The 24,184-nt window shown below is 37.6% G+C and overlaps 1 protein-coding gene across 4 annotated transcripts; it reads left to right on the plus strand.

The window, feature by feature from the left end:
• Positions 1 to 154: 154 nt before the first annotated feature.
• COPB1 (COPI coat complex subunit beta 1) lies at positions 155 to 22,769 on the plus strand. 4 transcript variants are annotated; one of them, XM_030038361.1, is made up of 23 exons: positions 1,445 to 1,589; positions 2,198 to 2,473; positions 4,515 to 4,666; positions 5,385 to 5,614; positions 6,369 to 6,538; positions 7,200 to 7,314; positions 7,924 to 8,016; positions 8,561 to 8,698; positions 9,725 to 9,844; positions 10,290 to 10,397; positions 10,489 to 10,635; positions 11,067 to 11,212; positions 12,239 to 12,335; positions 12,926 to 13,086; positions 13,769 to 13,889; positions 14,766 to 14,993; positions 15,167 to 15,346; positions 16,438 to 16,582; positions 18,075 to 18,194; positions 18,646 to 18,791; positions 20,113 to 20,202; positions 20,957 to 21,112; positions 22,436 to 22,769. In XM_030038361.1, exons 3-23 carry the CDS (start codon positions 4,576 to 4,578, stop codon positions 22,493 to 22,495), a joined length of 2,862 nt encoding a protein of 953 aa, XP_029894221.1. In that variant the 5' UTR covers positions 1,445 to 1,589; positions 2,198 to 2,473; positions 4,515 to 4,575; the 3' UTR covers positions 22,496 to 22,769. The 4 variants fall into 4 exon arrangements, with proteins under 4 accessions (XP_029894224.1, XP_029894221.1, XP_029894220.1 ...); XM_030038364.1 differs by lacking the exons at positions 1,445 to 1,589; positions 2,198 to 2,473 and adding an exon at positions 155 to 608; XM_030038360.1 differs by lacking the exon at positions 2,198 to 2,473.
• Positions 22,770 to 24,184: the final 1,415 nt, after the last annotated feature.

Raw genomic sequence — 24,184 nt, forward strand, 5'->3', positions numbered from 1 at the left:
TTTGACCATTTGTCAACGTGAGCTTTTACTTATGGTGTATAAATGTGGTGCTCTTGGAAACCGTTGAACTGAGAGGACTTTAACATGCCTACAAAACTACAACATAGCTGTGGAACAAATAGGATGCAGCGTGTTTCCCCATGTTGTCTAACCATTGTCTCAAACTCAGCTTGAAAAGACGTCATTTCTGGTTATGAGTGTTCACCAGAAACATCATACGCTGAATAAGCGTGAAGCTGCCAACCAGCTTGTGTTTTGGTTTTTTGAGTCCTCTGCTTTAGTAAACCCCAGCTCCTGTGGAACCGAAATGAATCCCTTTCTTCCTTTAGAGCCATCAGCCAGCTGTGGGGTAGCGAAGGGCTTTTTAGCTGACTAATGGCCTAAATTGAAGTAACGAGGGAAGCATGTAACATTCCTATTACAGGTCCCTTGAGCTATGGAGTCTCTGCATTGCTGCTGAATAAATGGGCTCTCCGGGCTTTGGTCCCGGCAGCTTGTTCTGCACGCTCTGACTGAGGGGTGCCTCGTGCCCAACGGGATTCAAGCTGAATGCCGCAAAATTGGAGACTACCAGTGACTTCTGTAGGGATGTCTGGCAGGGAAGCCCGGTGAGTCAGTGCTTCCCAGGTGCAGAATGGGTGTGATGCTGTATTTTAAGCAAAATGAGTTCAGCGTTATATTTTTCATTTTCCATGTTGGATCATTCTGTTTAATTGTTGTCACTAATGAATACATTGCAAAGGACAAGAAACAAATTTTTGTGGTGGGCTCAGATAGGGGCTTGATATCCTGCTCAATGTACTTAAAAAAAAAAAAAAAAAAAAAAGGCCTAAAACTTGAATCCTGTATTTATTAATAAATAAAGCATGGTGCTGTTTTGAACAGGCTTTAAATGCTGTATTGACTCCATGTAAATAGTTCAGTCATGGAAGTATCGAAATAATATCATCAGGGCTGCGTATTTGGTTTTAAGCATTAGATCAGCTGTTTTTAACTTTTTTAATTTTTTCTATTCTAGTATTTTTTCCCTATTCTTTCTCTATTTAATTTTTTCTCCTATTCTTTCTCTATTTAATTTTTTTCCCCTATTCTTTTTCTATTTAATTTTTTTCCCCTATTCTTTTTCTATTTATTTCCCCCCTCCCTTTATTTATTTACTTATTTATTTTGGGGGTGTGTGGGGTGTGTGGTTTTTTTCCTATTACTATTTTCACGGAAGCTGTCCCGAGGGTTACTGAGCCCACCCTCCCGCCTGCGCGGGAAAAACCCGCCCCGCCGCCGCGCTGACGTTGCCTCTCACGGTGCCGTGACGTCAGAGGCGGAAGCCCCTCCTCCCGCCCTCGTGGCGGTCCGGCGCGCAGCCTTCCCTCGCCCGCACGGCAACGCGAAAGGGGCGGGGCCGCCGCCGGCGGCCCCGCCCCTTTCGCGTTGCCGTGCGGGCGAGAGGCGTGTCCCGCTAGGGCCGCCGTACTATCGATGTGGCCTGGGGAAGGAGCGGCTCCACGTCAGCCATCGCCGGAGCGGGAGCGCCGCGGGCAGAGCTCCGCAGCGGGCCCGACTCGACCGGGCCGAGCCGTTCACGCTACCGAGTACGGAGCCTTGCGCCTGGGGAGCAGCGGCCCTCGCTGGGGTGGGGGGGGGAGTGTGGGGAGCGGGGGGCCGCGGGGGTGCCGCCGCCGCCCCGGTGGGGCCCGCAGGCCCGAGGCCTCAGGGCCCCGCCGGCGTCTTCCTGGGGGGTCTCCCCTGAGGGAGCCCCCAGCACCGCTATCGGGGGCCGCGGGCCGCCTCGCCGTTTGGGGTGCCTTTGTGGCGGGGCCTCCCCGAGAGGTGCTGTGGTGTTGCGGTGTAGGTCCCCGAATTTGCATTCGGGGGAATGGCAGGCGAACGGCGGCATTTAAGTATTTTAGGTTTTAACTCGTGGCTAAAAATGGCAGGCGTTTTAAGCGAAAAGTAGTCAGTTGGAAAATTAAGAGAGAAATCTCCCTAAACTGGCTATAAATTTATTCGAGATTTTTTAATAAACGTTTCTACGTTTTGCGATGTAGGTCATGCATCAATAAAATGATGCTTTCTGAGGGTTTTGGTTCCTAAGGTACCCCACTTCATAAGGCTCCCCAAGGATGTAGCTGGAGAGCAGGTGGGGCCTTTTGACTTCCTGCGTTGTATAAACTGTGTAACTTTCAATTTCCTTGTACAGGTACTGAGAAATCTTACTGCTGAAGAAGCAGAGTAGCACCTACTTCTGTGTCTGTGGGAATTCTCTGTAAGATTAAACTCTGATTTCAAGGCTTGGTGTCTTGCAAGGAGAAAGCCCCGGTGGTGGTTCTCCCTGCCAAGTCTCCCAGCTCTGCATTTTAGGAAAGTTGTTTTTCACTGCTGCTTTTCAGAGCCTAAAATACACTCCACGTTTTCATGCTTCGGAGACCTGTGTGGCTGTGATTTTTGAGAGAATTGGAGCAGTTGAGATCTTTGTGTGAGTAAAGATACCTGGTCTACTTTTTGCAAAGATCTCCTTTGTGGTCTGTGTGAGTGAGTCATTATTGGAGATGAAGCCGCTAGCTGCAGGGCGTTGAGGCAGGTGTTCTGGGCAACAGTATGGAAAAAGTATACAAAAAGCTGCTGTTGAGGCAAGAAAACGGTCATATTTCTAAAAATGAGCAGGAGTTGTTTATGTAGATATTTGTAAGCAACGAGCTTGAAGAATCCAATCCTTAAATATAGAATTCATAACAGAAAGAAGTGTTTTTTAAAAAAAATTGTATTGCCGTTATTTTTTCGGGTAGTAGTTCTGGTACTGTTTTAGTTGTGGTGTTCTCTTGTGTAGAAAGAGGCTGCAGTCCCCGTTAGCACAGCTTGCCTGCTCAGTGTTCAGCCTTAGGTTCTCTAGGTGCCTGTTGGATGAGAAAAGGGACTTTGGACCCAGGACCAGCTTGTGTAGCATCTCACGTTTCCTTCAAATGCTGCAGCTCCATGTCCCACCCTCCCTCTCTTTCCTCAGAGCTATTTGTGGGGTGGTGCTTTTAACCAGGCTGGGAATGGCTGTTTGTTGGTCGGTTGGATTTTGTTTGTTTTTCTTACTGCTTCAAAAATAAGGTAGGAGTGGAGAGTTTACAGGGTTTGCATTTCAAAATTTGTCTGTGCAGATAAAAGAGGTGATGTGGCGTAGGAGCTGGTGTCCCCAGACAATAACTTCTTAAACTGGCGTGTTATTGAAGGCTTTATGTCACAGAGGTATGGCTCTGCTTAAGATCATTGAACGTAGAGGAAAAGTGATCAGTGGTGAAAGCATAGCCTTTAGTTGGAGAGTTTAGTGTTTTCATCTTTATGTAAATCATGGCCTTTGACGGGGATAATTTTTTTCAGTTCTGTTGGTTCTATTATTAGTTAGTAATAATAATAATATAAAACAAGTGTGCTTTTACACAATATTTGACTGATGTGTACTATCATAATTTAAAGTAATAAAGCATCTTCCTTGTTTTAATGATTTGTTAAACTCAGTCGAAGACTTCCAGAAAATGAATAGCAATAAAAGCACAGAGAAAGTGATTTTTCTGTAAATTTTTTGACACATTTTCTGTAGAAAATACAAAATTGTTCATGTAACAAAGAGTAACAATTTTCTATACTGTGCTTGTCAGTATGGTATCATAGCATTAACTGAGCAAGCTCAAACTTGAGCGTTTTTTGTTACTTAAGAAATGGAATAAAAAGATTGATTTGATCCTAGATGCCTATTATGTAAGGAAGAAACAAACATGAGAATGAGGATTGAGCTTAATTGCTAATTTTGTTATTGGAACTGTCAGCCACACAGCAGCTTTGATAGAACTGTTGCTTTCTTGTACTTTTTACTATAAAAATACTGACTTTCCTCACTAGTGTTTAGTGGAGCAGTTAGACGCTAGAGTTGATCTGGTCTGAGGATCCTTGGCCAGTAAAAGTGCAGTCCTGCCTCCCTCTCCACCATGTCTTTTCTCCCATCCTTGGGTTTCTGCTCTGTTGGAGCTCATGCTCATCTTCAAAGCTTCCTTCACAGACTGATTCAACTTGTTAAACAAGTCAAAAACTCTTCCCTTTTTTTTGCTGTGATGTTTTTCAGCTGATTTTGCAGCTCTGGTCAGTTCAGCTGGAGGGGGGCACAGAACTGCAGGGAAGGTAGTGGGAATATATAGCCAGGATCAGGAGCGGGGGTTAGTAGATGAGGGAAAAGCTGCTGCATCTATTGCACTGCAGTCAGGTGCCCATACATTTCAGTTATTTCTGATTGTGCCTAAGTAGTGGAAAGATTTAATTTACTTTTTTTTTTGTCTTTGGGAAATTTCATGCTCTTCATTTTTTGGTACTAACGGGAATATTTTAGCGTAACAGAAAACGGAGAAGGCTTTTGAATGTGGCTTCTCAAGAAACCCAGTAATCCTTTCAAATCATTAAGTCAGTTTAGAAAACATTTTTGTGTTGTTTGTTAATAAAATCTGTTAACTTTGGGATACCTTTGTTTGCTTGTTTTTTAGGTTGTCTGATATTTGTGTCAAAATCATTCTTCCACTGAGAAAACTTCTGTAACCAAGAACCATGACAGCTGCAGAGAACGTGTGTTACACGTTAATCAATGTTCCGATGGATTCAGAACCACCTTCTGAAATCAGCTTAAAAAATGACCTAGGCAAGTAATGGACAATGATTTGAAGTATACTCTATCTTACCTGAATTATCCTCATATTCTCTTATTGTGCCTTTCCTAGAATATTGTTTACATTTTATAAACTCAAGCAAGTCAATTTGATGTTTATTTTGTTCTGCTGATTTTTAAAATGTGTACATTCCTCTGCTGTGTTTTGAGAAACTTCATGATATTTATCTTATGTGTTTGGGTTTCCTCCTCTCCCCCTCCCAGTCTGTGCAAAAATTTGAAATCTTTTTCTGTCTTTCTGTTTGAAGTAATATCTGTTTGGGCTCAGGCAGATTTAAGTAATGCAATGATAAGCAACAAGTTGTCTTATCACTTATTCAGTGCACTGCTGTATCTTGCTGGCATAAATGGCAGTGTTAGTAATTAATATACGTATGACATCAGAGTGCATTGTAGTATCCTGGTATAAAAAGCTGTTTAAATTTAAGCATTGAAACAGTCATGATGTTTGTTAAACTCGGTTAATTACAATACATTGATCCTAGAATTAAGTCTGAACTCCGTGCTTATTCTTTCAATATCTCTTGCTTCCTCTTTATCCTTTTAGTAGAAGTAAGGGTGTGAATTTTATTGATATGCTCTGTTGCACTCCTTCAGAGGGGGTTTGTATCTTCTGGCACTGAAGATCAGTACTCCTGTTAAACTAACTGTGACATGTTAGCCTTCCTGATTTCATTTCCTCCTCCTCTAGAAAAAGGAGATGTCAAGTTGAAGACGGAGGCCTTGAAGAAAGTGATCATTATGATTCTGAATGGTGAAAAGCTACCTGGGCTTCTGATGACCATTATACGTTTTGTACTGCCTCTCCAAGATCATACCATCAAAAAACTGCTGCTTGTCTTTTGGGAGATAGTGCCAAAGACCACTCCAGATGGCAGGCTTTTGCAAGAAATGATCCTTGTATGCGACGCATACAGAAAGGTAGCCCATTGTTTATTTCATTGCTTATATTCCTATACGGGATCTTTCTAGAAAGTGTATAATTTTGCATTATTTAATAAATATAAAAATGGTTTATGCTCAGCATTTCCTTCCTAACCATTACATCTCACTGCTTCAGAGCTCGATAATTGTAGATAACCAGCAGACCTACTACCAAGGAATTTTTATGTGTTCTTTCACTATTACAACTTAACAAAAATTTAGTGCTCTTTGTTTCCAAGTCAGTGGACCTCAAAGATGGGGGGTAACCTAATTACCATCTTCATAGTGTCTTGGGACAAGCCATGGGTCATAAAAGGACACTATTTTGGGGATGACTTCATTGTGATGTATTTGGGACACTCCTTCACAAAGATAATAAGGCCCTTCAACTTCTTTGGGAATGGGTTGGAAGCAAATGAACTAATAGACACTAGAGGTTAGTATCCAGTGTGCAGGAATGCCTGCAGGGTGACCTTTCACAGCCCTAGTAATCAGAGAAAACCCATACAATGCAGAAAAAAAAATTCCTTTGTAAGTTTTACTACACAGAAATACATGTTTTTAAGTATTGTGGGACAGCAGTGTTTTAAGAAGGTATTTCATAAGAAGACAGTAAGGTGTCATTGTGGATGTTGGGAACCGGTACCATGGGAAAGCTGAGCATGGGAGAAGGCTAGCAAGTGCATTCATCCGAGCTTAACAATTAGGCTGAAGAGTCTGGCATTTCAAATATGTTTCTTGTTGATTTTAGGATCTTCAGCACCCAAATGAATTTATCCGAGGCTCTACTCTCCGTTTTCTTTGTAAGCTGAAAGAAGCAGAACTGTTGGAGCCTTTGATGCCAGCCATTCGTGCATGTCTAGAACATCGTCACAGCTATGTGCGCAGAAATGCAGTTCTTGCAATTTACACGATTTATAGGTAAATGCCAGAAACTACTTAAAGTTGTGAATGCAGAAGACCACGGCTTGCTTTAGTGATCTGGATAGTTTTTGAGGTCTCATAAACATTTATCAATCACTGGTGTGGTGTTTGGGGGTTTTTTTGTTTGTTTGTTTGCTTTTTTTCCTCATATCTAACGGACTTCTTTGGAAAAGCAAAAGGTACTGCTTCTGCATTCTTAAATATGACTGAGGTCCTTATATTGCAGGTTAATTTTTATGGGCAGATGCCATTCTTAATGATCTAAACGTTATTAATAGTAATCATTGTCCACAACCATAAATACAGAAGAATCCTTGCAGGAATATGCATATATAAATTTGTTTGAAGCAAGATGTTCTTCATGTACAGAATTATATGCTAAACATTATTGCAGTTGTTACCTGAACAGTGTGGCTGAATGTTCCTGTTAAACAGAAATCATTGATGGGGTAATGTCTTAGCTGTCATGATAAGAAATGATTTTTTTAAAGCTCTTTGAGTCTGTTCACAATTTCAAATAGCTACACAAAAGCTATGTATCACTGTTTTGCTCTTTTTGAATTTTTGTAAACGCTTGTCTTTAGGATATGGGCTTAAGCCTTAGGTTCTACTCCTTACCAGTAGTTCTTTTAATTATGTGGTTTGTTTTTTTTTAAAGAAATTTTGAACACCTTATACCTGATGCTCCTGAATTGATCCATGATTTCTTGGTGAATGAGAAAGATGCAAGCTGCAAAAGAAATGCATTTATGATGCTAATTCATGCAGATCAGGTAAGGATACTTGTCCTCAAACTCATTTAGTTTAAATACTTGAAAATGTGCTAGGTAACTAGCTGGTAGTTTGTTGGTAGTATAAACTATTTATATTCATAAAAAAACATATGTGGTAGTGTTAACCCATTTGTGGAATATTTGGTAACTGTAAAAGTTGAAGTAGGTCTTTAGTGCTGTCTTCGTTTTAAAGGAGAATTACTGTATTTGGTGAAGGCATATGTTGGTGCTGAAAACTGTAGTTAGTTTTGCCAAGTGAGCTTAACCAGACTGAGAAGTGCTCCATTACCTACTGTTTTATAGCTTTGGTAGTCATGTGAGAAAGAAATGGCAATCTCTGTTTAGCATTTTGGATTATTTGCTCTACAGGCAGTTGCCTTTTGTGCCTGATTACCATTAGTTTTGTCTCTCTTTTTGCCATCTATAGACAGAATGGATTAATTTGCTCTTCATGTTTACAATGTTTTTGTAAATTATTTAAAATTTCAAGTTGAAGGGTTGAATATATGCTTGTTTGTATTTTGATTTTTAAAATGTGTTTTGATTTAAAATATAGCTGAGTGAGCACACTCAGAATAATTTAGAATAATTTATCTTTTGTTTGTATAGGATCGAGCTTTGGATTATTTGAGTACCTGTATTGACCAAGTCCAGACATTTGGTGACATACTGCAGTTGGTTATTGTTGAACTAATCTATAAGGTAAAAGGGAAATGTGGCACGTTTAAAATAAATGTACATGTTAGATTATATTAGACTGCTTTTTAAAAGGGATAGAACGTTGCTGGAAGAGCGTTACAGCTAGCATTTAGTCCATGTCAGGAATATGTCATTGTTTAGTAGAGCTGAATAAGATTTGTCTCTTGAAACAATAAACCATTCAAGTGTGCACAGTATAGAGCAATACGTCTCACCTGATTTGCTGTGATGTGGACTGTGTATTATCAGACTGTTCTTCATGGGCATGAGCAGGGCATCTGTTACAGAAGCTAGTAGAGGCTATGCCCTTCCTTTTGATCTGAGATTTTAAGACCTTGTAGTATTGCATAGAATCCTCAATAATAGCTTTTTAATAGCTTTTGTAATTAGATTCTTACAACTGTGAATGACACTTCCTATCCTCAGAAAAGGTTGTCACCTTTTGCTTAATTTTCTCCTTGTTGTAAGATAATGGAGCAGTTAAGCTATATGATTGTTATTTTCTTGGGTTTTTTTTAATGTGCCAACTATGCTTGTTCTTATCTAGGTCTGTCATGCGAATCCATCAGAGAGAGCTCGGTTTATTCGTTGCATCTACAACTTACTGCAGTCATCGAGTCCTGCAGTGAAGTATGAAGCTGCAGGTACTCTAGTTACGCTTTCCAGTGCACCAACAGCAATCAAGGTATAAAAGTGATGTTTTCAGATGTTTCAGTAGCTTTTAGTGCTCTAGAATGAATACTGTATGCTGTATGTTGATACTTTGAAAGAGTGAAGGCTTTAGTAATATGGGGTGTTTAACACTTCACATGTGAAATACTGTCTTAAAATATCTCTTAAAACTGGTCACAAAAAAAGACTTGAGGCTATATTTTGCAGACCTGTGGCTAGTGGACTTCACGTCGCTTTGGTGGGAGACAAGCTTGAATACTATGCAAATTGTTGTACAATAGTTGGTACCAACCTGCAGTCTTCTGGGCATACTTAACAAAGCAGACTAAAGCTGAAGATTTGCAGTGATTAAATGACTTTCTTTACTCATAGATATTATTCTTTTCAGACCAGGGTGGAAGCAGAAAGCAGTGAAGATTTACATTGATTACTGATTGATCTTGGGTTCCTAGATTTATGTTTATACAGCTGATTATTTGAGATTACACAGAAATTTTGAACTTGTATGGAAATTTCAAAAATAGAATATGCAAGTCTAGATTTAGAGTAAAAGCATTGCAAATAGTAGTGTCAAAAGATCAGGAGGACTATTAATTCCAACATTCTTGCTTTAGTGTAGTCATTTTTGTTGAATAGGAATATTGTTCACAGAAGCTGTTATTAAAACCATATCTAGACAGGCTAATGCTGGTAACTATTTTAAATCGGTTTTCATGCCCTGTTGTGTACTTAAGAGCTGACCCAAAGCATGCCAGGAAATTTATCTCTTTATGACTTTCTTTGAATTTGAAGTCAAGCCTGTGTATTGTAAGTTGATGCCATTGTGAGCCCTCCTGTGTCATTTTTGTAATGTGGTGGAATTGATACCTACAGTGGACCAGAAAGCTTTGAAGTCTGTTCTCAGGTTCATTTCCGTGCCAACTCTGAGTAGTTGCTTTAATAGTAACGTAGAAGGTGTCTTTTCCTGAATTTCTCTGAGAAATTTGCCAGTTTCTCCTCTTCATTTCTTAAAAAATGTTTTTGATCCTTTTAATTTTAGGCAGCTGCCCAATGCTACATAGATTTGATTATTAAAGAAAGTGATAATAATGTGAAACTGATTGTTTTGGATCGGTTGATTGAATTAAAGGAGCATCCCTCCCATGAACGAGTGTTACAGGTATGTGAGCTATCTCTTTTCCTGCAAGCTTATTGAAGCCTTTTCTTTCCTAAACAAAACTTTTGGGTGTTGTGATGTATGGAAAAATGTACTTCTGAAGTTTAAATCTTCTGTTGGTACATTTTTGGTAAAAACATATTGGATGGACTTTTATGTTTATGACTTGCTACTTCTATTGTCTGTATAAGAATTAACAATGGCAAATGCTGCCTTGATTGTAAGGCTTAATGATGTAGCTTGCATGGTATAATTTCGTGTAAATGTTGAATGTATTAAATGAACACTGTGAAGTTCCTATGCCTAGGATATCGTGCTTGTTTGTCAGTAGATCATATATTATGTATCCAGAAAGTCTTTGAAAATCATTGAGGACTGAAAATTAGAATTGTATGAAAAGGCAGTCATTTAAAGCAACAAAGTAGTTACCATTTTGTTGTTGTTTCAGGATCTAGTTATGGACATCCTCAGAGTGTTGAGTACCCCAGATCTAGAAGTGCGCAAAAAAACCCTTCAACTGGCTTTGGATCTTGTGTCTTCAAGAAATGTGGAGGAGGTAAAATATATATTACTTTTGTTTCATTACACTGTTTCTTATTCTTTGGGAAAATGAGACTTTCTTCAAATTTATTTGATCTTTTCTGCAGCTTGTGATTGTTCTGAAGAAGGAAGTGATTAAAACTAATAATGTGACAGAGCATGAAGATACAGACAAGTATAGACAGCTGCTTGTTCGTACATTGCATTCCTGTAGTGTTCGGTTTCCAGATATGGCTGCGAATGTTATTCCAGTGGTATGCAAATGTTTAATTATATTGTCATTAAATATGTTCTGGCTATACCCAAAACTTGGAGAATAACTGAAGCTGAGGTGTTTCTAACAGTGGCCTCACATGAAGCAGTATGATTTTTTTATCCCTAAAGAAATATAGGACTTTTGATGCTGTAGTTTTTTGTCTTCTGAGACTTTATTTTTAAATGTTTTTGAAGAACACAAGCTGAAGAGTACCTTTACTTAAAAGTGCAATAATTTGTATCATTAGAAAACAACTTTGGGATTACGATAATTGGTAATTGTTTGGTGTGTACTTAAGGTTGATTGACTCTAGCTTTGTTTAATGGGAGATATATATGCAGTTTTATTTTTCTGAATGTAGAAAGAAAATACTATTGTACAAACTTAGCCATTCTGCTGTTTGTGCTCTTGTTCGCTCTTTTGTGCTAGCTGATGGAGTTCCTTAGTGATAATAATGAAGCGGCAGCTGCTGATGTCTTGGAGTTTGTGCGGGAAGCGATCCAGCGATTTGATAACCTCAGACCTCTTATTGTTGAGAAGATGCTTGAAGTTTTTCATGCTATTAAATCTGTCAAGTGAGTCCAAAATATGATATGAAACAGACATTGGAGCACCCTGTGGCTCACTTGCATTGAATGTATATTCTCATTAAATATGTACCAAATCCTTGCAACCCACACGCAAAGAAGAACTGAAGCTGAGATATTTTGGGGGTAGATGATTTCCAGGTACCGCTTCCTTCTTGCCTCCTTGTGCAAAAGATATATTGGGTGCTCGTTGCATTGAATGAAGAAAATAAATTCAAATTTCACTTTTATGGTGCAATTGATAATTGTATTTCTACTTGCTAGAAGCACTGTTGATGAAGTCCAACTCTAAAGTGATATATTTGTTAGAACAGAGTTACTAAGGGATTATTGCAGCAGGAATTTGCACTCGTAGGCAACTGGAAGTACTTACTGTACGTTTATTAGAAAACCTGGTCTCACATAGACTGGGCTTTGCAATCTGCAAAGCTTCTTTAGTACTTTTCAGGGCTCTAAAAACTTGGTTTTCTGATGGATATGCAAAGGTTAAGTCATATGAGAACTTCTCTGTAGCAAGACAACACTGTGCCGTTCTTCCAATACACAGGAAACTCTGAATCCTATCTCCATTGTCATCTCATTAAGTGGGGGAAGAAAAACCCTTTGAAGCTTTGCTATTTTTTTCCCTAATATTCATTTATGTTCTTGTTTCTCATTTTCTCCTATATGAAAGAAAAGTTAGTTTGTCTCAGTTAACTGGAGAAATTACAGCTGACTTTATTCACATACAATAGTTATTTCATTATGATCATAATGAAATTTAATTTCTTGAATATCAGTATTAACACAGATGGGAATAAATTTGTAGCAGAGAATATATCTCATTTCATAGACTTGTTCATTAGTTTATTAAGGCTGAAAGGATGATTGCTTTTGATCAAACTTGCTTTTTGTCAGTTGCCTCCTTTTGAATTTGTCAAGACTGGCCTTTACCTCCTGACCATAAATCACTTCCCTTGATGCTGGTTTTAGTATATCATAAAAGCATGACTCAAGTTACTGTTCTTGTCTTAGGATTTACCGAGGAGCTTTATGGATCCTTGGAGAATATTGCAGCACAAAGGAAGATATACAAAGTGTAATGACGGAAGTTCGCAGATCACTTGGAGAGGTGTGTTTACTTGTTAGGCTAGCTCTTTGTGGTTTTACTTACTATTATGCAGTGTGTTTTCTAAGAGAACGTTATTTTAAAAAAAATAATCAGGTAAGATGCAACAGCGTTTTGAGTATGCATGATATGTAATGGCGCGTGCACAGGAAATCTAAAGTAAAAACTAGTTAGGGTTTTGCATTCGTTATTAATTTTTTTTTTAAAGCAGCATACCCAAAGCTAGCATATACTGAGAATAAGTGATATGTGTTAAGAGGGGAGATGAGAAATTCTGTATTTCAGAAAATTATGGCAGCTTTAAGATACATTTTAATTATATCCACTAACAAAGAAAGAGTGCTTTAAGTCTGGGTTGTTCTGAGAGGGATTTAAGACTACCTGTGCAATGTGAGCTTTATTGCATGGGTAGGCGGCTTCTGTATAGATTTCAACATCTGCCTATCTCCTCAAATTCTCTCAAAACTGTTGCGCTGTAACTGACCTTATTTATAAAAACCTTAACAATGCAAATAATTTTTATTAAAACCTTCTGCAGAACAAAAATATCTTTTTGATATTATTTGTAACAATTGTTTCCTGTTCGTATCTAGATCCCAATAGTAGAATCTGAAATCAAGAAGGAAGCTGGTGAGCTAAAACCTGAAGAAGAGGTGTCTGTGGGTCCAGTCCAAAAATTGGTGACAGAGATGGGCACTTATGCAACACAAAGTGCTCTCAGTAGTTCCCGACCTGCCAAAAAGGAAGAAGATAGGTATTTAAGATTTCATACTAGGCCAGGAGTGACTTGGTTAATTTTTTTTAAATTTTTTTTTTTATTTAAGCGGTATTCTCTCTCATACAGAGTTTAGTGGTTGAGGTAATTTACTGTTTTAAGGGATTATCCCAAGTAGATGGTATCTGATAGGAAGTTGCCTAATTGCTTAGGATTTGTAATCAAAGCTTATTGCGATTCAAAAAAGACATTATTAATTATGGTATCCTAAATTCTCATTGATTCTTTATAACTTATACATAAAGTCCCCTCACAATTTTAATTGGATACAGAGATGTTGCCTTTAGATTAAAACTTTTTTTTTCTTAATATCACCTTGCACTATTTAGTACTTGCTGTAATTTATTGGTAGCTAGAACAATTGCTGTATTTCCTTAATTACTGCAGATGGGCTACTTCATCTTGACTAGTCATTATCATCTCAGAGCGACAATGAAATTATCCATTACACTTTTCACTTCCCTCCCTATTCTGTGTGGAAATGGCCATGTGACTATCTCTGTATCTGGAAAATTACTTCTAGAGGAAAAAAAAAACCAACAAACTTCTGAGACCTTTCAAGCTTGTTTTTTTTGTACAGTATGGATGTTACAGTATGAAGATAAGTAGGCTAAAGAGTGTCATCCAAAACTAGTTTTCTGATTATCATTTGTCTTCGCAGACCTCCGTTACGAGGATTCCTGCTTGATGGCGATTTCTTTGTTGCAGCTTCCCTTGCTACAACTTTAACTAAGATTGCTTTGCGATACGTGTCACTAGTTCAAGAAAAGAAGAAACAAAATGTAAGTCATCCGTTGTGTTTTCACTGTAGTTGCAAGAAAGAGCTGGTTGTTGCTTCTTTTCTTTTAAACAGATGCGAAATATTAAGTCCAAAGTGAAGTGCCTGTTATGTGATTGGATAATAATTTGGCCCACAAACAGGGCCTACTGCTCTCCAGCCACTCTACCTAGATAGTCTGTAAACCATGCTGCTTGGTTTTGTCCTGGTTTCGGCTGGGATAGAGTTAATTTTCTTCCTAGTAGCTGGTATAGTGTTATGTTTTAGATTCAGTATGAGAAGAATGTTGATAACACTGATGTTTTCAGCCGTTGCTAAGTAGTGTTTAGTCTAAAGTCAAAGATATTTCAGCTTCTCATGCCCAGCCAGCAAGAAGGCTGGAGGGGCACAAGAAGTTGGGAGGGGACACAGCCAGGACAACTGACCCGAACTGGCTAAAGGAATGTTCCATACCATGTGACATCATGCCCAGTATATAAACTGGGGGGACTTGGCCAGGGGGGCATGGCTGCTCAGGGACTGGCTAAGCATCGGTCAGCAGGTGGTAAGCAATTGCATTGTGCATCACTTGTCTTTCTTGGGTTATATTTCATTCTCTTTTCATTATCTTACTTATTATTATTATTGTTGTGGTTATTATTGTTATTATTTTCAATTATTAAACTGTTCTTATCTCAACCCAGAAGTTTTACTTGTTTTCAGTTCTCCTCCCCATCCCAACATGGGGGGAGTGAGTGAGTGAGCAGCTGTGTCTGTTCAGAAATCTTATGATTTGATTAATGTGAACTTTTTTTAAATAAGTCAGAAATACACATTTCTGTAAAGCTATGTAAAATGCAATAACCTCCTTCCATTCACTTTCCTTTGTCCTCCTTCTCAGTCCTTTATTGCTGAAGCTATGCTGCTGATGGCCACTATCCTCCATTTGGGAAAGTCCTCTCTTCCCAAGAAGCCAATTACAGATGACGATGTGGATCGTATTTCCTTGTGTCTGAAAGTTTTGTCAGAATGTTCTCCTCTCATGAATGATATTTTCAACAAAGAATGCAGGCAGTCCCTCTCTCATATGCTGTCAGCCAAGCTAGAAGAGGAGAAACTTTCCCAGAAGGTGAGCTATTATAAGTGTGTAACAATAAGCACTTGGAGTTTTTTATGGATGTTCACATCCAAGCTGGTCCCAGAAATGTCACCATTTGACTCTAAGTCAGCCGTTATTTGGCTGTGTTTCTGTGCTAAGAAATGGAATTCATTGTGAATTCTTGAATATTTCTCTTGCTGCAGAAAGAATCTGAGAAGAGGAATGTGACGGTTCAGCCAGACGATCCTATTTCCTTCATGCAGCTTACTGCTAAAAATGAAATGAGCTCAAAAGAAGACCAGTTTCAGCTTAGCCTTCTTGCAGCAATGGGAAACACACAGAGGAAAGAGGCTGCTGATCCTCTTGCATCCAAACTTAATAAGGTAATGTGAAAGTCAGTGTTTTAATTATATACACTTTGTGCTGCTTATGCACAGAATCAGCTTTGGGATTTTTGGGATTTTGGGATCACAGACTGGAACTGATGAACCAGGCTATGCTGGTTGATTGGAAGGACCCAGGTATTCCCTGATTAGGATCAGGAGAAAGAGAAAAGCCCTTGTGCTTAAAGTTGTTACCTTCTTCACGTGGGAGAGGAAGAATAAGGAGGAGACTTGGAGAGTGCTGAGCTTGTGGGATGTGGAGAAGAACTTAAGATAGTTTGCTGGTCTGAAGAGCCCAGTAAGGTTCACAGGGAGGAGAGAAGAGATTTCACGAGTGATTAAGAATTCCTTTCTTTCTTTAGCTGCCATATCCTATTGCCAAGTGCAGTGCATCCTTGTTTTGCCCCTTATACCTTTTTTTGTTGCTGGATACCAGGACACACAGAGACAGTCCAAAGAGAAGAAATACCATGATTCATTCATTAGTTAGAGTTAAAAAAACAGACTTTTATTCTTTAAAAGTCTGGATGAATTCTTTTTACTGTTTAAAGTTACCTTTTCATTTTAAGTCAGCATTTCTTTGTCCTGCTCATCTTTTTAAAAATAAATAGTATTACAGTCCATATTTTAGGAACACACGAATTCAGAATACATTTCATCTGGAAAGGTTTTATAATTGTAGTGTGTATGCAAAAGGACATGTGAAGGAAGTTAAAATTTATATGTATGAATAATACAGACAGTCACTGTGTGTTTAGCTATAAATCAATGAAATCTGTTTATTTTGGAAGACTTATGCATTAACTTTAGACTTCCTAAACATCACAACTTCTTTAAATACTATTTTCTAGACAAAACTTGTGGTGATTTTTTGCAGTGTTATTTCCAATTTTCTTTTTATTTTTTTCCTTTTTTCTTACTAGGAAGTTAGTTCAGTGAAATTAAAAGCTCTTTGCACACCTGCTTGATTTGGAGGCTCATATTAGAGTAATGGATTTAATTGTACTTTATTCTTATTTTTTGTTTGACATGATTCCATGTTTTAAACTGGTTTATGAAAAGAAAATACCTTAAAATCTTTTCTTTCACAGGTTACTCAACTGACAGGTTTCTCGGACCCTGTCTACGCAGAAGCGTATGTCCACGTCAATCAGTATGACATTGTGCTGGATGTGCTTGTGGTCAACCAGACCAGTGATACTCTGCAGAACTGCACGCTAGAACTAGCCACGCTAGGTAAGGAGTACTGGGGGAAACAAAGCAGCAGTGAGGTGCTGGGCATTGGCACCCCAGTTGTAAGGAGTTTCTGAAACACTTCTAAATACTTACAAACTTATGCCAGCTAGTTGCTATTTTGAAAGGATGTTTTTGAATGCCTTTAAAAATACATTTCTCTTCCAAAAGATGGAAGCCTATCTACTGGCACTGACAATACTATCTGATGATGTAAACCATAGTCAGATTTTTAATTTTTTCATGTTTTTTTCACTGGAAAAATAACATTCCATTTCCCTTTCTCCCTTTTTCCTGAAACATGGACAGGTTTTTTGATATACTTATTGCCCATTGTGCTGTTACCATAGAGCAAGAGGACAAAATCCAAACTGGTGTGGAGCAAATGTCAGGCAACAGAAAGCCATCTGCCCTAGGTGGTTCTTGCATTCAACCTGAAGTACTTAAATATTGCATTTACTCAGCTGAAACCTTTCCCTGTACCAACAGCTGTACCAGAGGCTTGCTTGAATAATATTGTGAACAATACTGAGGCTTCAGTAACTTCTTTTGGGGAGGGATAATCCAAGCTGATGATCCAAGAACAGTAACCAGATTCCTATTAGTTGTCTTCTGTTTTGGCAGTTAGGAGTTGAAATACGTTTACAACATACTAGGAGAACACACGTTACATACTTTTAATTGATGTAAATATGACTGGAGGGGCATAACCTTCCTCCTAATCTTTTGTAAATCATTTGATCAGACTAATGATGGAGATAAAATGAATATATTACTTAACAGGCTGTATTTTTCTACTTATTGGCTCAGTAAAGTGGAATTCTGTATTTCCCAGTGGGTGTCTTCAGATATATTGCAAAAACTGACTTGATGCATCACTCCTGTGTGTAGAGCTGATGCTGTTCATGCTGTGTTCTCAAATTGCACAGTTTGATAGAACTGAGGAGTCTTTTAAAATTGCCTGCTAAAAGATTAGGAAAAATACATCTCTTACTGTTTCCTGGGAGCAATTATATTCAAAATCAAGGTGATACTTTGACCTGTTTATAAATAGGTTAGTGCATGTAATACTGGACGTTGAACTTTGGTTTTGAGACACTTGACTGTAGGATTAGGTATTATGATGTTGTCAGTGATTAAAACACAAGGTAGAATTAACCATTGCCTGATCGTTAAAAATTTAATACTAGACTCAGTCCGAAGCCCATTTAAGTCAGTATTTGCATTTGTTTTCAGTGGGGTTTGGTTGAATACACTAATATTTTAACTGACATTTTTAATGTAAGGTAAATTATTTTGTCTTGCAGGTAGCAAACTGTAAAAACACCAAACAAAGAAAATTCCAAATCAACTAATACCTTTATGGTGGTATTTAGTGCAACTCTGTAGACATTAGAGTTGATTGACAAGAAAATAAAAAATGTTGTTCCAAAAGCTAAACTCATTGTGTGCTGTTAACGTTCCCTGATCCCCATCTCCCAATCTCTTTACGCAGGTGACTTGAAACTTGTGGAAAAACCATCTCCTCTGACACTTGCTCCACATGATTTTGCAAACATTAAAGCTAATGTCAAAGTCGCTTCAACAGAAAATGGAATAATTTTTGGTAATATTGGTAAGTAAACAATTCAGTGTGCAAAATTAACATTAATGTGTAGCATTTCTTACCTGCTTAATGAGCTCAAAAAATAATTAAAACACTTCATACTGGGAGACGAAATTTAAAATAGTCTACAATGTATGAATATTTTGTGATGATTCTTAAAAAAATTATGTTGCTTTTACTTAAAATCATAGTAGAACATGCTACCTTTAGAATGATTGCCAGCATGATACTTGAACCCAAGTCTCTGAGTTTTAAATGAGCTAGGCAGCCTTGCCTGAAAGACCAATACACTTAACTCAAAGTTCTGTGGCAACTGGGTAAAGCACTTGAAGAGGACAGAGGTCAGCAATGAGATTGAGCAAGTGTTGACTGTTCTTGACTGGCAGGTGGTAACTGAGCACCCTATTTAGTGCAAATGCACTTTTTTAAGCTTTAAGGTGGTTTGTGTTTTATATTGCAGTGTATGATGTCTCTGGAGCAGCCAGCGACAGAAACTGTGTGGTTCTCAGTGATATTCACATTGACATCATGGATTACATCCAGCCTGCTTCTTGTACGGATGCGGAGTTCAGACAGATGTGGGCAGAATTTGAGTGGGAAAACAAAGTTAGTTTTATTTTTTGTGTGTTATTTGGGTTGTTTTTTTGTTGATGAGGTATAATTCTGTTTCTTGTTCTACATCAGCATTGCCTCTTGTGATACAAATCTCATTCAACATCTTCATTGGATGTTGGCCTCAAGTAACTCATTCTCTTAGTGGTATCTTATCTGTTTCACAAGCTTAGTGATGCAATAACTAGTTTTTTTCTTACAAAAGAGATATGTGCATTGAGCCTTACCTCCTGTACAGAAGGTGTCCAAATTGATTGGCGATTGCTGTGTATTTTGGCTCAAAGTGGGATAGCAACAAGTATAAGTTTATGCTGAGACCGCAGAATTATTCACAGTGCTTAGCCTTTCCAGTTCTGAATTATGTTGATTTAAAAAAAAATAAAAATAAAAAAAAATCATGGAATCATAGAATTGTTTGGGTTGTAAGGGACCTTTTAATGGTCATTTAGTCCAGCGCCCCTGCCATGGGCAGGGACATCTTTCACTTTATTACTTTGCAGTACAGCTATAGCATACGGTTATGGGTGCTACCTAAGACCAACAAAATGGTGGGTACACTTAATATTAGAGGGTGCCCAAACTGTTAGTTACAGACCTGTTAAAAAAGGGTTTAAGGGAGATGATCTTGTACAACAGAGCAACGTAATTGAAGAGTAGAGTAGAAATATTAAAACAGAATGGAAGATATTTTACACAAACTGTAACCTTGTTTGCTACATGTATTTATGTGTATTCACTTGAGATTAGATTTCAGTGTCTCACAGGGAACTTGTGAACAATAAATTTTAATACATGATATGTGAAGCCATAGCAATTTGTAAACTAATCATAAATGATGTGTTAAAAAGCAATTTAAACAAGACCCACAATATTAAATATGAGGACCCCAAGGCAGCCCAGAGAGCTTTGTTGCTAGAAGGGAAATATAAAAGTAATTTTTATCATTGGTTAAAAGCAAGCTTTTGGAATAGATACTGCTTTTTCTTGTTCTGTCAATGTATAAACTGTATTCAGACTAGAAGTCCACTATTTGCTGTAGGGAGTCTGTATGTTCAGCAGAGTATCATATTCACCTAATACCTTTTAGAAACCATGGTAATAACATGAAATTCTCACTCTTAACAAGTGGATGGCAGGAGATGAAGACTTTGTATGATGCCACCACATAATGGGAAGTGCAGCTAGCTTACTGAATGTGGTGTTCCTCAAGGAGAAACGTAGAAGTGACCTGCTTTATAGACCCCTGAAGAAGAGATGATTGCAGAAATGCGTGAGGTGCTAATTAAAGTAATTGCCATTTTTTCCCTTCTTGAAGGTTACAGTGAATACAAATATCGTTGATCTAAATGAATACTTACAGCACATACTGAAGTCAACTAATATGAAATGCCTGACTCCAGAGAAGGTAAGCTACTTGCTTGGAGACTTTTAGACACCCTTTTTAGTTTGTGTGCTTTATTGTTTAATTTGTTTAGCATTTGTTATGAATATTAGTAGAGATGCTTGCTTACAATATGAAATAGTACATATACTTCAAAGTTTTTAAATGAGTGGTCTGAAAAGAGTAAAAGCAAACTAATGTTATCAAAATTCTGTGTTGCTTAATCATGTTAGCTATTTCTTGCCCAATTAGAAAATCAGAATGTCTGTTTTAATTCACAGTAGCTAAGCTGTAGTATAGATTTGATGGGACCATCTGCTTTTATAAAGGTTTTTTTCAGTAGCTCCAAGTTTCTTCCTTCTCTGTCAAAATTTACCTTTCTTTTGCCAGTTTAGCCTTTTAGTTGTAAAGCAAAATAAATATATAAAATAGCTATCCGCTATTAAGATATAATATATATAATAGCTTTAGCCAAAATAAATATAGTAGCTATTGCCACTATTTAGCTTCTTTACCGTTTTGCTGTTCATTAAATCAGATCATTAAATGCCATCCTACCTTGTCTTGATGAATACTGTGGATTGTATATCTTCCAATATTAATTTTAGAAAGAGGCCACCACTGCTTCCCGTTGCATGATTCTCACATTTTACAAAATGTTGTATGTGAAGAAAGAAGTTTAAACGTTAAATACTGATATCTGCCTAGCTAACCTAGCATGTAAAATGTGTTTAAAGGATTTTGGCCTTTCTAAAGAGTTCAAATGTGCTTTCTGTAGGCACTTTCTGGTTATTGTGGCTTTATGGCGGCCAATCTTTATGCACGTTCCATATTTGGAGAAGATGCACTTGCAAATGTCAGCATTGAAAAGCCAATTCATCTTGGACCAGAGGCGCCTGTAACAGGTCACATACGAATCCGTGCAAAGAGTCAGGTAATATGGCTTATATTTAGAGCACTGTTTCTCCTTGTCATTTTTAAGAAGATGTATGAAGCACTCTAAAAACTTGCAAATTTTTGGATGTATGTTAGTTTCTAGTACTAGGTAAATGAAATTTTTAGGAAAGATGAATATAGGAACTTTAGCCTTAGTTTTAAAACTATCTTATACAGATTTTGTGAGGAAAGAATGTCTGTCTTTCTAATGAGATGTAATCATATCCTAAAACCATGTTATAGATCTTTTCTCCCAGTGCATTATCATAAAATAGGTCTTTGGGCCAAGATGTACTTATTTTATCTATAGTGCTGCAAATAGGATGTTATATATTCTCTTTGCTTTTAAATAAAGATCAAATGCTCCCGAAGGCACTGTGATCTGTTTCCTACTAAATTACACGTTTCAGTTTCACACAGCAAGGAATTTTATGCATGTAATTGCTGTTCACTGGTTCTTTTTAAAAACAACAAAACAAAACCCAAAGTCTTTCAGTAAGATTATTTTCTCTAGGTACATCTGCGTCTGCTTTGAATTTTAGAACTTCTACCTCCCAACTAAAAAGAAGTACAAGATTTACAACCGTTTAATAAAAAAAACCAGGGTGCCAATAAAAGTCTTTTAAACAGCGTGCAATAAAGGACTACTTGAGAGTTTTCACATTGAAAGAAACCATTTAGTTTATGTGATGTCACTGTAAAGATTTTGGAGTGGTTTAAATGAATTAATGTTTCTGATATGTTTACAGCGGCATTTTTACATAAGACTACATTCAATTACATATGCCAGTTTGGTTTCAACTCAAAATCATTCTGCTATTGATTACGTGGATTTATTCATGGAGTTTCTTTTGAGATTTCTTCAGTTTCTATGCAATATTAATATGGTTCTATGATTAAATTATTTCCTGCAGCTTTAGTGCATTGAGTGCTAGCACCAGCACTGAGACTTTCAATAGTTGAATTTTAGTAACTGGACTGACAATTGTAATTTCTCCAGTGACAGCATACTTCCAACTGCTGGGAGGTCAAAAGGCTTTAATTTGTTTCGTCTTCTGCCTTTTGTGTTGATAACAGATTTAGCAGTTGCTAGCTCTTTTAAGTTTCATTGTTTCAATAATATATGTAGATCTAGCATTTACCTAGTGTTAAGAAAGTATGCACTATAATGTATACAAATAAATTAACAGTTAGAAATACTTTAATTTCCATGCCACTAACTTCATAGCTTTCTATATATGGAACTTCCATTTTAATATAGATTAGGTAAAGTTATTTTGAAGTATCTGTGTCATGAGTGTCATCTTTCTTTTCCTTACAGGGAATGGCCCTGAGTCTTGGAGATAAGATCAATCTGTCCCAGAAGAAAACAAGTTTATAAATTTTACCTAGTGTCTTTTCAGGTCTTTTACAATTTAACCTTAGGTATGTGGCTTTTGGGATCCAGAACATCTTATATTCTTCAGTGTTCTGTAATTGTAGAAGCCAAGCTTTTGGGCTGAAAGCATTCCAGCAGATAATTTATAGGCTCTCCGTGATTGATACTGAGCAAAACTTTAAGTCTCCAGGTTTTTTTCTTTGTCCTGGAAGTCATGTTTTCTTTGTCTCTTAATATATACTGATGCTCACAGTACAATAAACAAATTATGCCAGTACTGTTTTGTCTGTAAATTACAATCTCTGTATTATTTGATCAGTATTGAATATCTGGCTGGGGTACTTTGATACTCTAAGAAAGTGGGAGTGCGTAATAGCTTAAGTGTTTACAATAATGACTAGGCCTGAATTGTGTGAATGTGTTCATGACTCTTAAAATACTCTGGTATACCTAGGAGAATATATATTTGACAACTAAATCAAAGGCTGTATGTTCTAGATGGTTGGTGTAGTACAGACAAGCTTATAGTATCAGAAAGGAGATTGTCAAAATTTAGCTCTTTCCAGCAAGTAGTAGAACCATAAACTTTGTTTCCAAAATGCTTTCCTAACAGTGTTACCATGAGTAACAACATTGCTGGTGGTGTTCTTATTTTTTAGTTAATACAGAAAAGACAGCCGAGTGTAATATTAAAGCTGTAGCAGCGTAAGCAGTATTTTCAGTGAGTGCATCCATTAGCCACATGTGTAAGCTCAGGAAGGAAGGATTCAGACTGATAATGATCTTGCAGTGAAGTGAACCAAGTTGAGGAATTGCGGAAGAGGAAGAATTGGAGTGAAGGTCAAGTCAGGATGTGGAAGTGAGTTAATGCCATTTGGCTATTAAATGTTACGCAAATTAGCAGTAGATTAAAACATGTAACGATTAGATTGAAAATACTTTTAGCTGAATCTGGTAAGCATTAATTCTGAATTTGTTAAATTGTTGCAAGCAATTAATTCTACAGAAGAGTCTCCAGAGCCAACAGTACTCTTCCAGTTGGCAGAAAGTCCTGCTGCTGAAGTTGAACAGCTGTGTCCTGCTCCAGTAGGACAGAAGAGAACTGAGTTAGTATCCCAAGTAGCTGATTCCCCAAATATTTAAGGCCTCAGTGATGAAAATACCTGTTTTCTACTCTGAATAAGTACAGGAAGGAGCACACATGTAAATTCTGAAATGAAAGAGTCTAGGCTGCTGTATTTTATTGGGCTAAAGGATAGCCCTAGAAGTACAATGCAAAAACGGAGCTAATAAGTGACATTCATATAAATATTTCATTACCTGTTCCTCCCAACCTACTTCTTGCCATCTAGCTTTGGTGTGTTCTTACAAGCATTAGGTTCACTTCTCATTCCAATCCTGTTCTTAAGCTTAGGTGCTAGAAGAAAATAGTCTGCCCATAGTAAAAAACAGGGCAGATCTGTCAACAGCTGAAACTTTGCACTGATGCAGCTGTACAATTCTGAGTTTTTAGTACATAAAAATCATAAAATCAATAGAAGTCTGCTGGCAATATTTATTTTTCAAGCCATTAGCCATCAAAGCCATGCTGTATCTAACAGTACCAAAGTCTGTTACTGTACTCCAGTGTGCACACCTCTGTTACAGACAAACCTGTACACCTGGTAAGGCTATGTCTTCTCTTAAATATTC

Source organism: Aquila chrysaetos, chromosome 16 (assembly GCF_900496995.4).
Source record: "Aquila chrysaetos chrysaetos chromosome 16, bAquChr1.4, whole genome shotgun sequence".
In the NCBI taxonomy this organism is placed as follows: domain Eukaryota; kingdom Metazoa; phylum Chordata; class Aves; order Accipitriformes; family Accipitridae; genus Aquila; species Aquila chrysaetos.

Excerpts from the sequence above, each read along its gene's own strand:
- COPB1 (XM_030038364.1), top strand. The coding sequence starts at position 4,576 with ATGACAGCTGCAGAGAACGTGTGTTACACGTTAATCAATGTTCCGATG. Across the intron at positions 8,017-8,560 it reads TTGTTGAACTAATCTATAAG|GTCTGTCATGCGAATCCATC; the intron begins GTAAAAGGGAAA and ends GTTCTTATCTAG. Across the intron at positions 10,636-11,066 it reads CTGCGAATGTTATTCCAGTG|CTGATGGAGTTCCTTAGTGA; the intron begins GTATGCAAATGT and ends CTTTTGTGCTAG.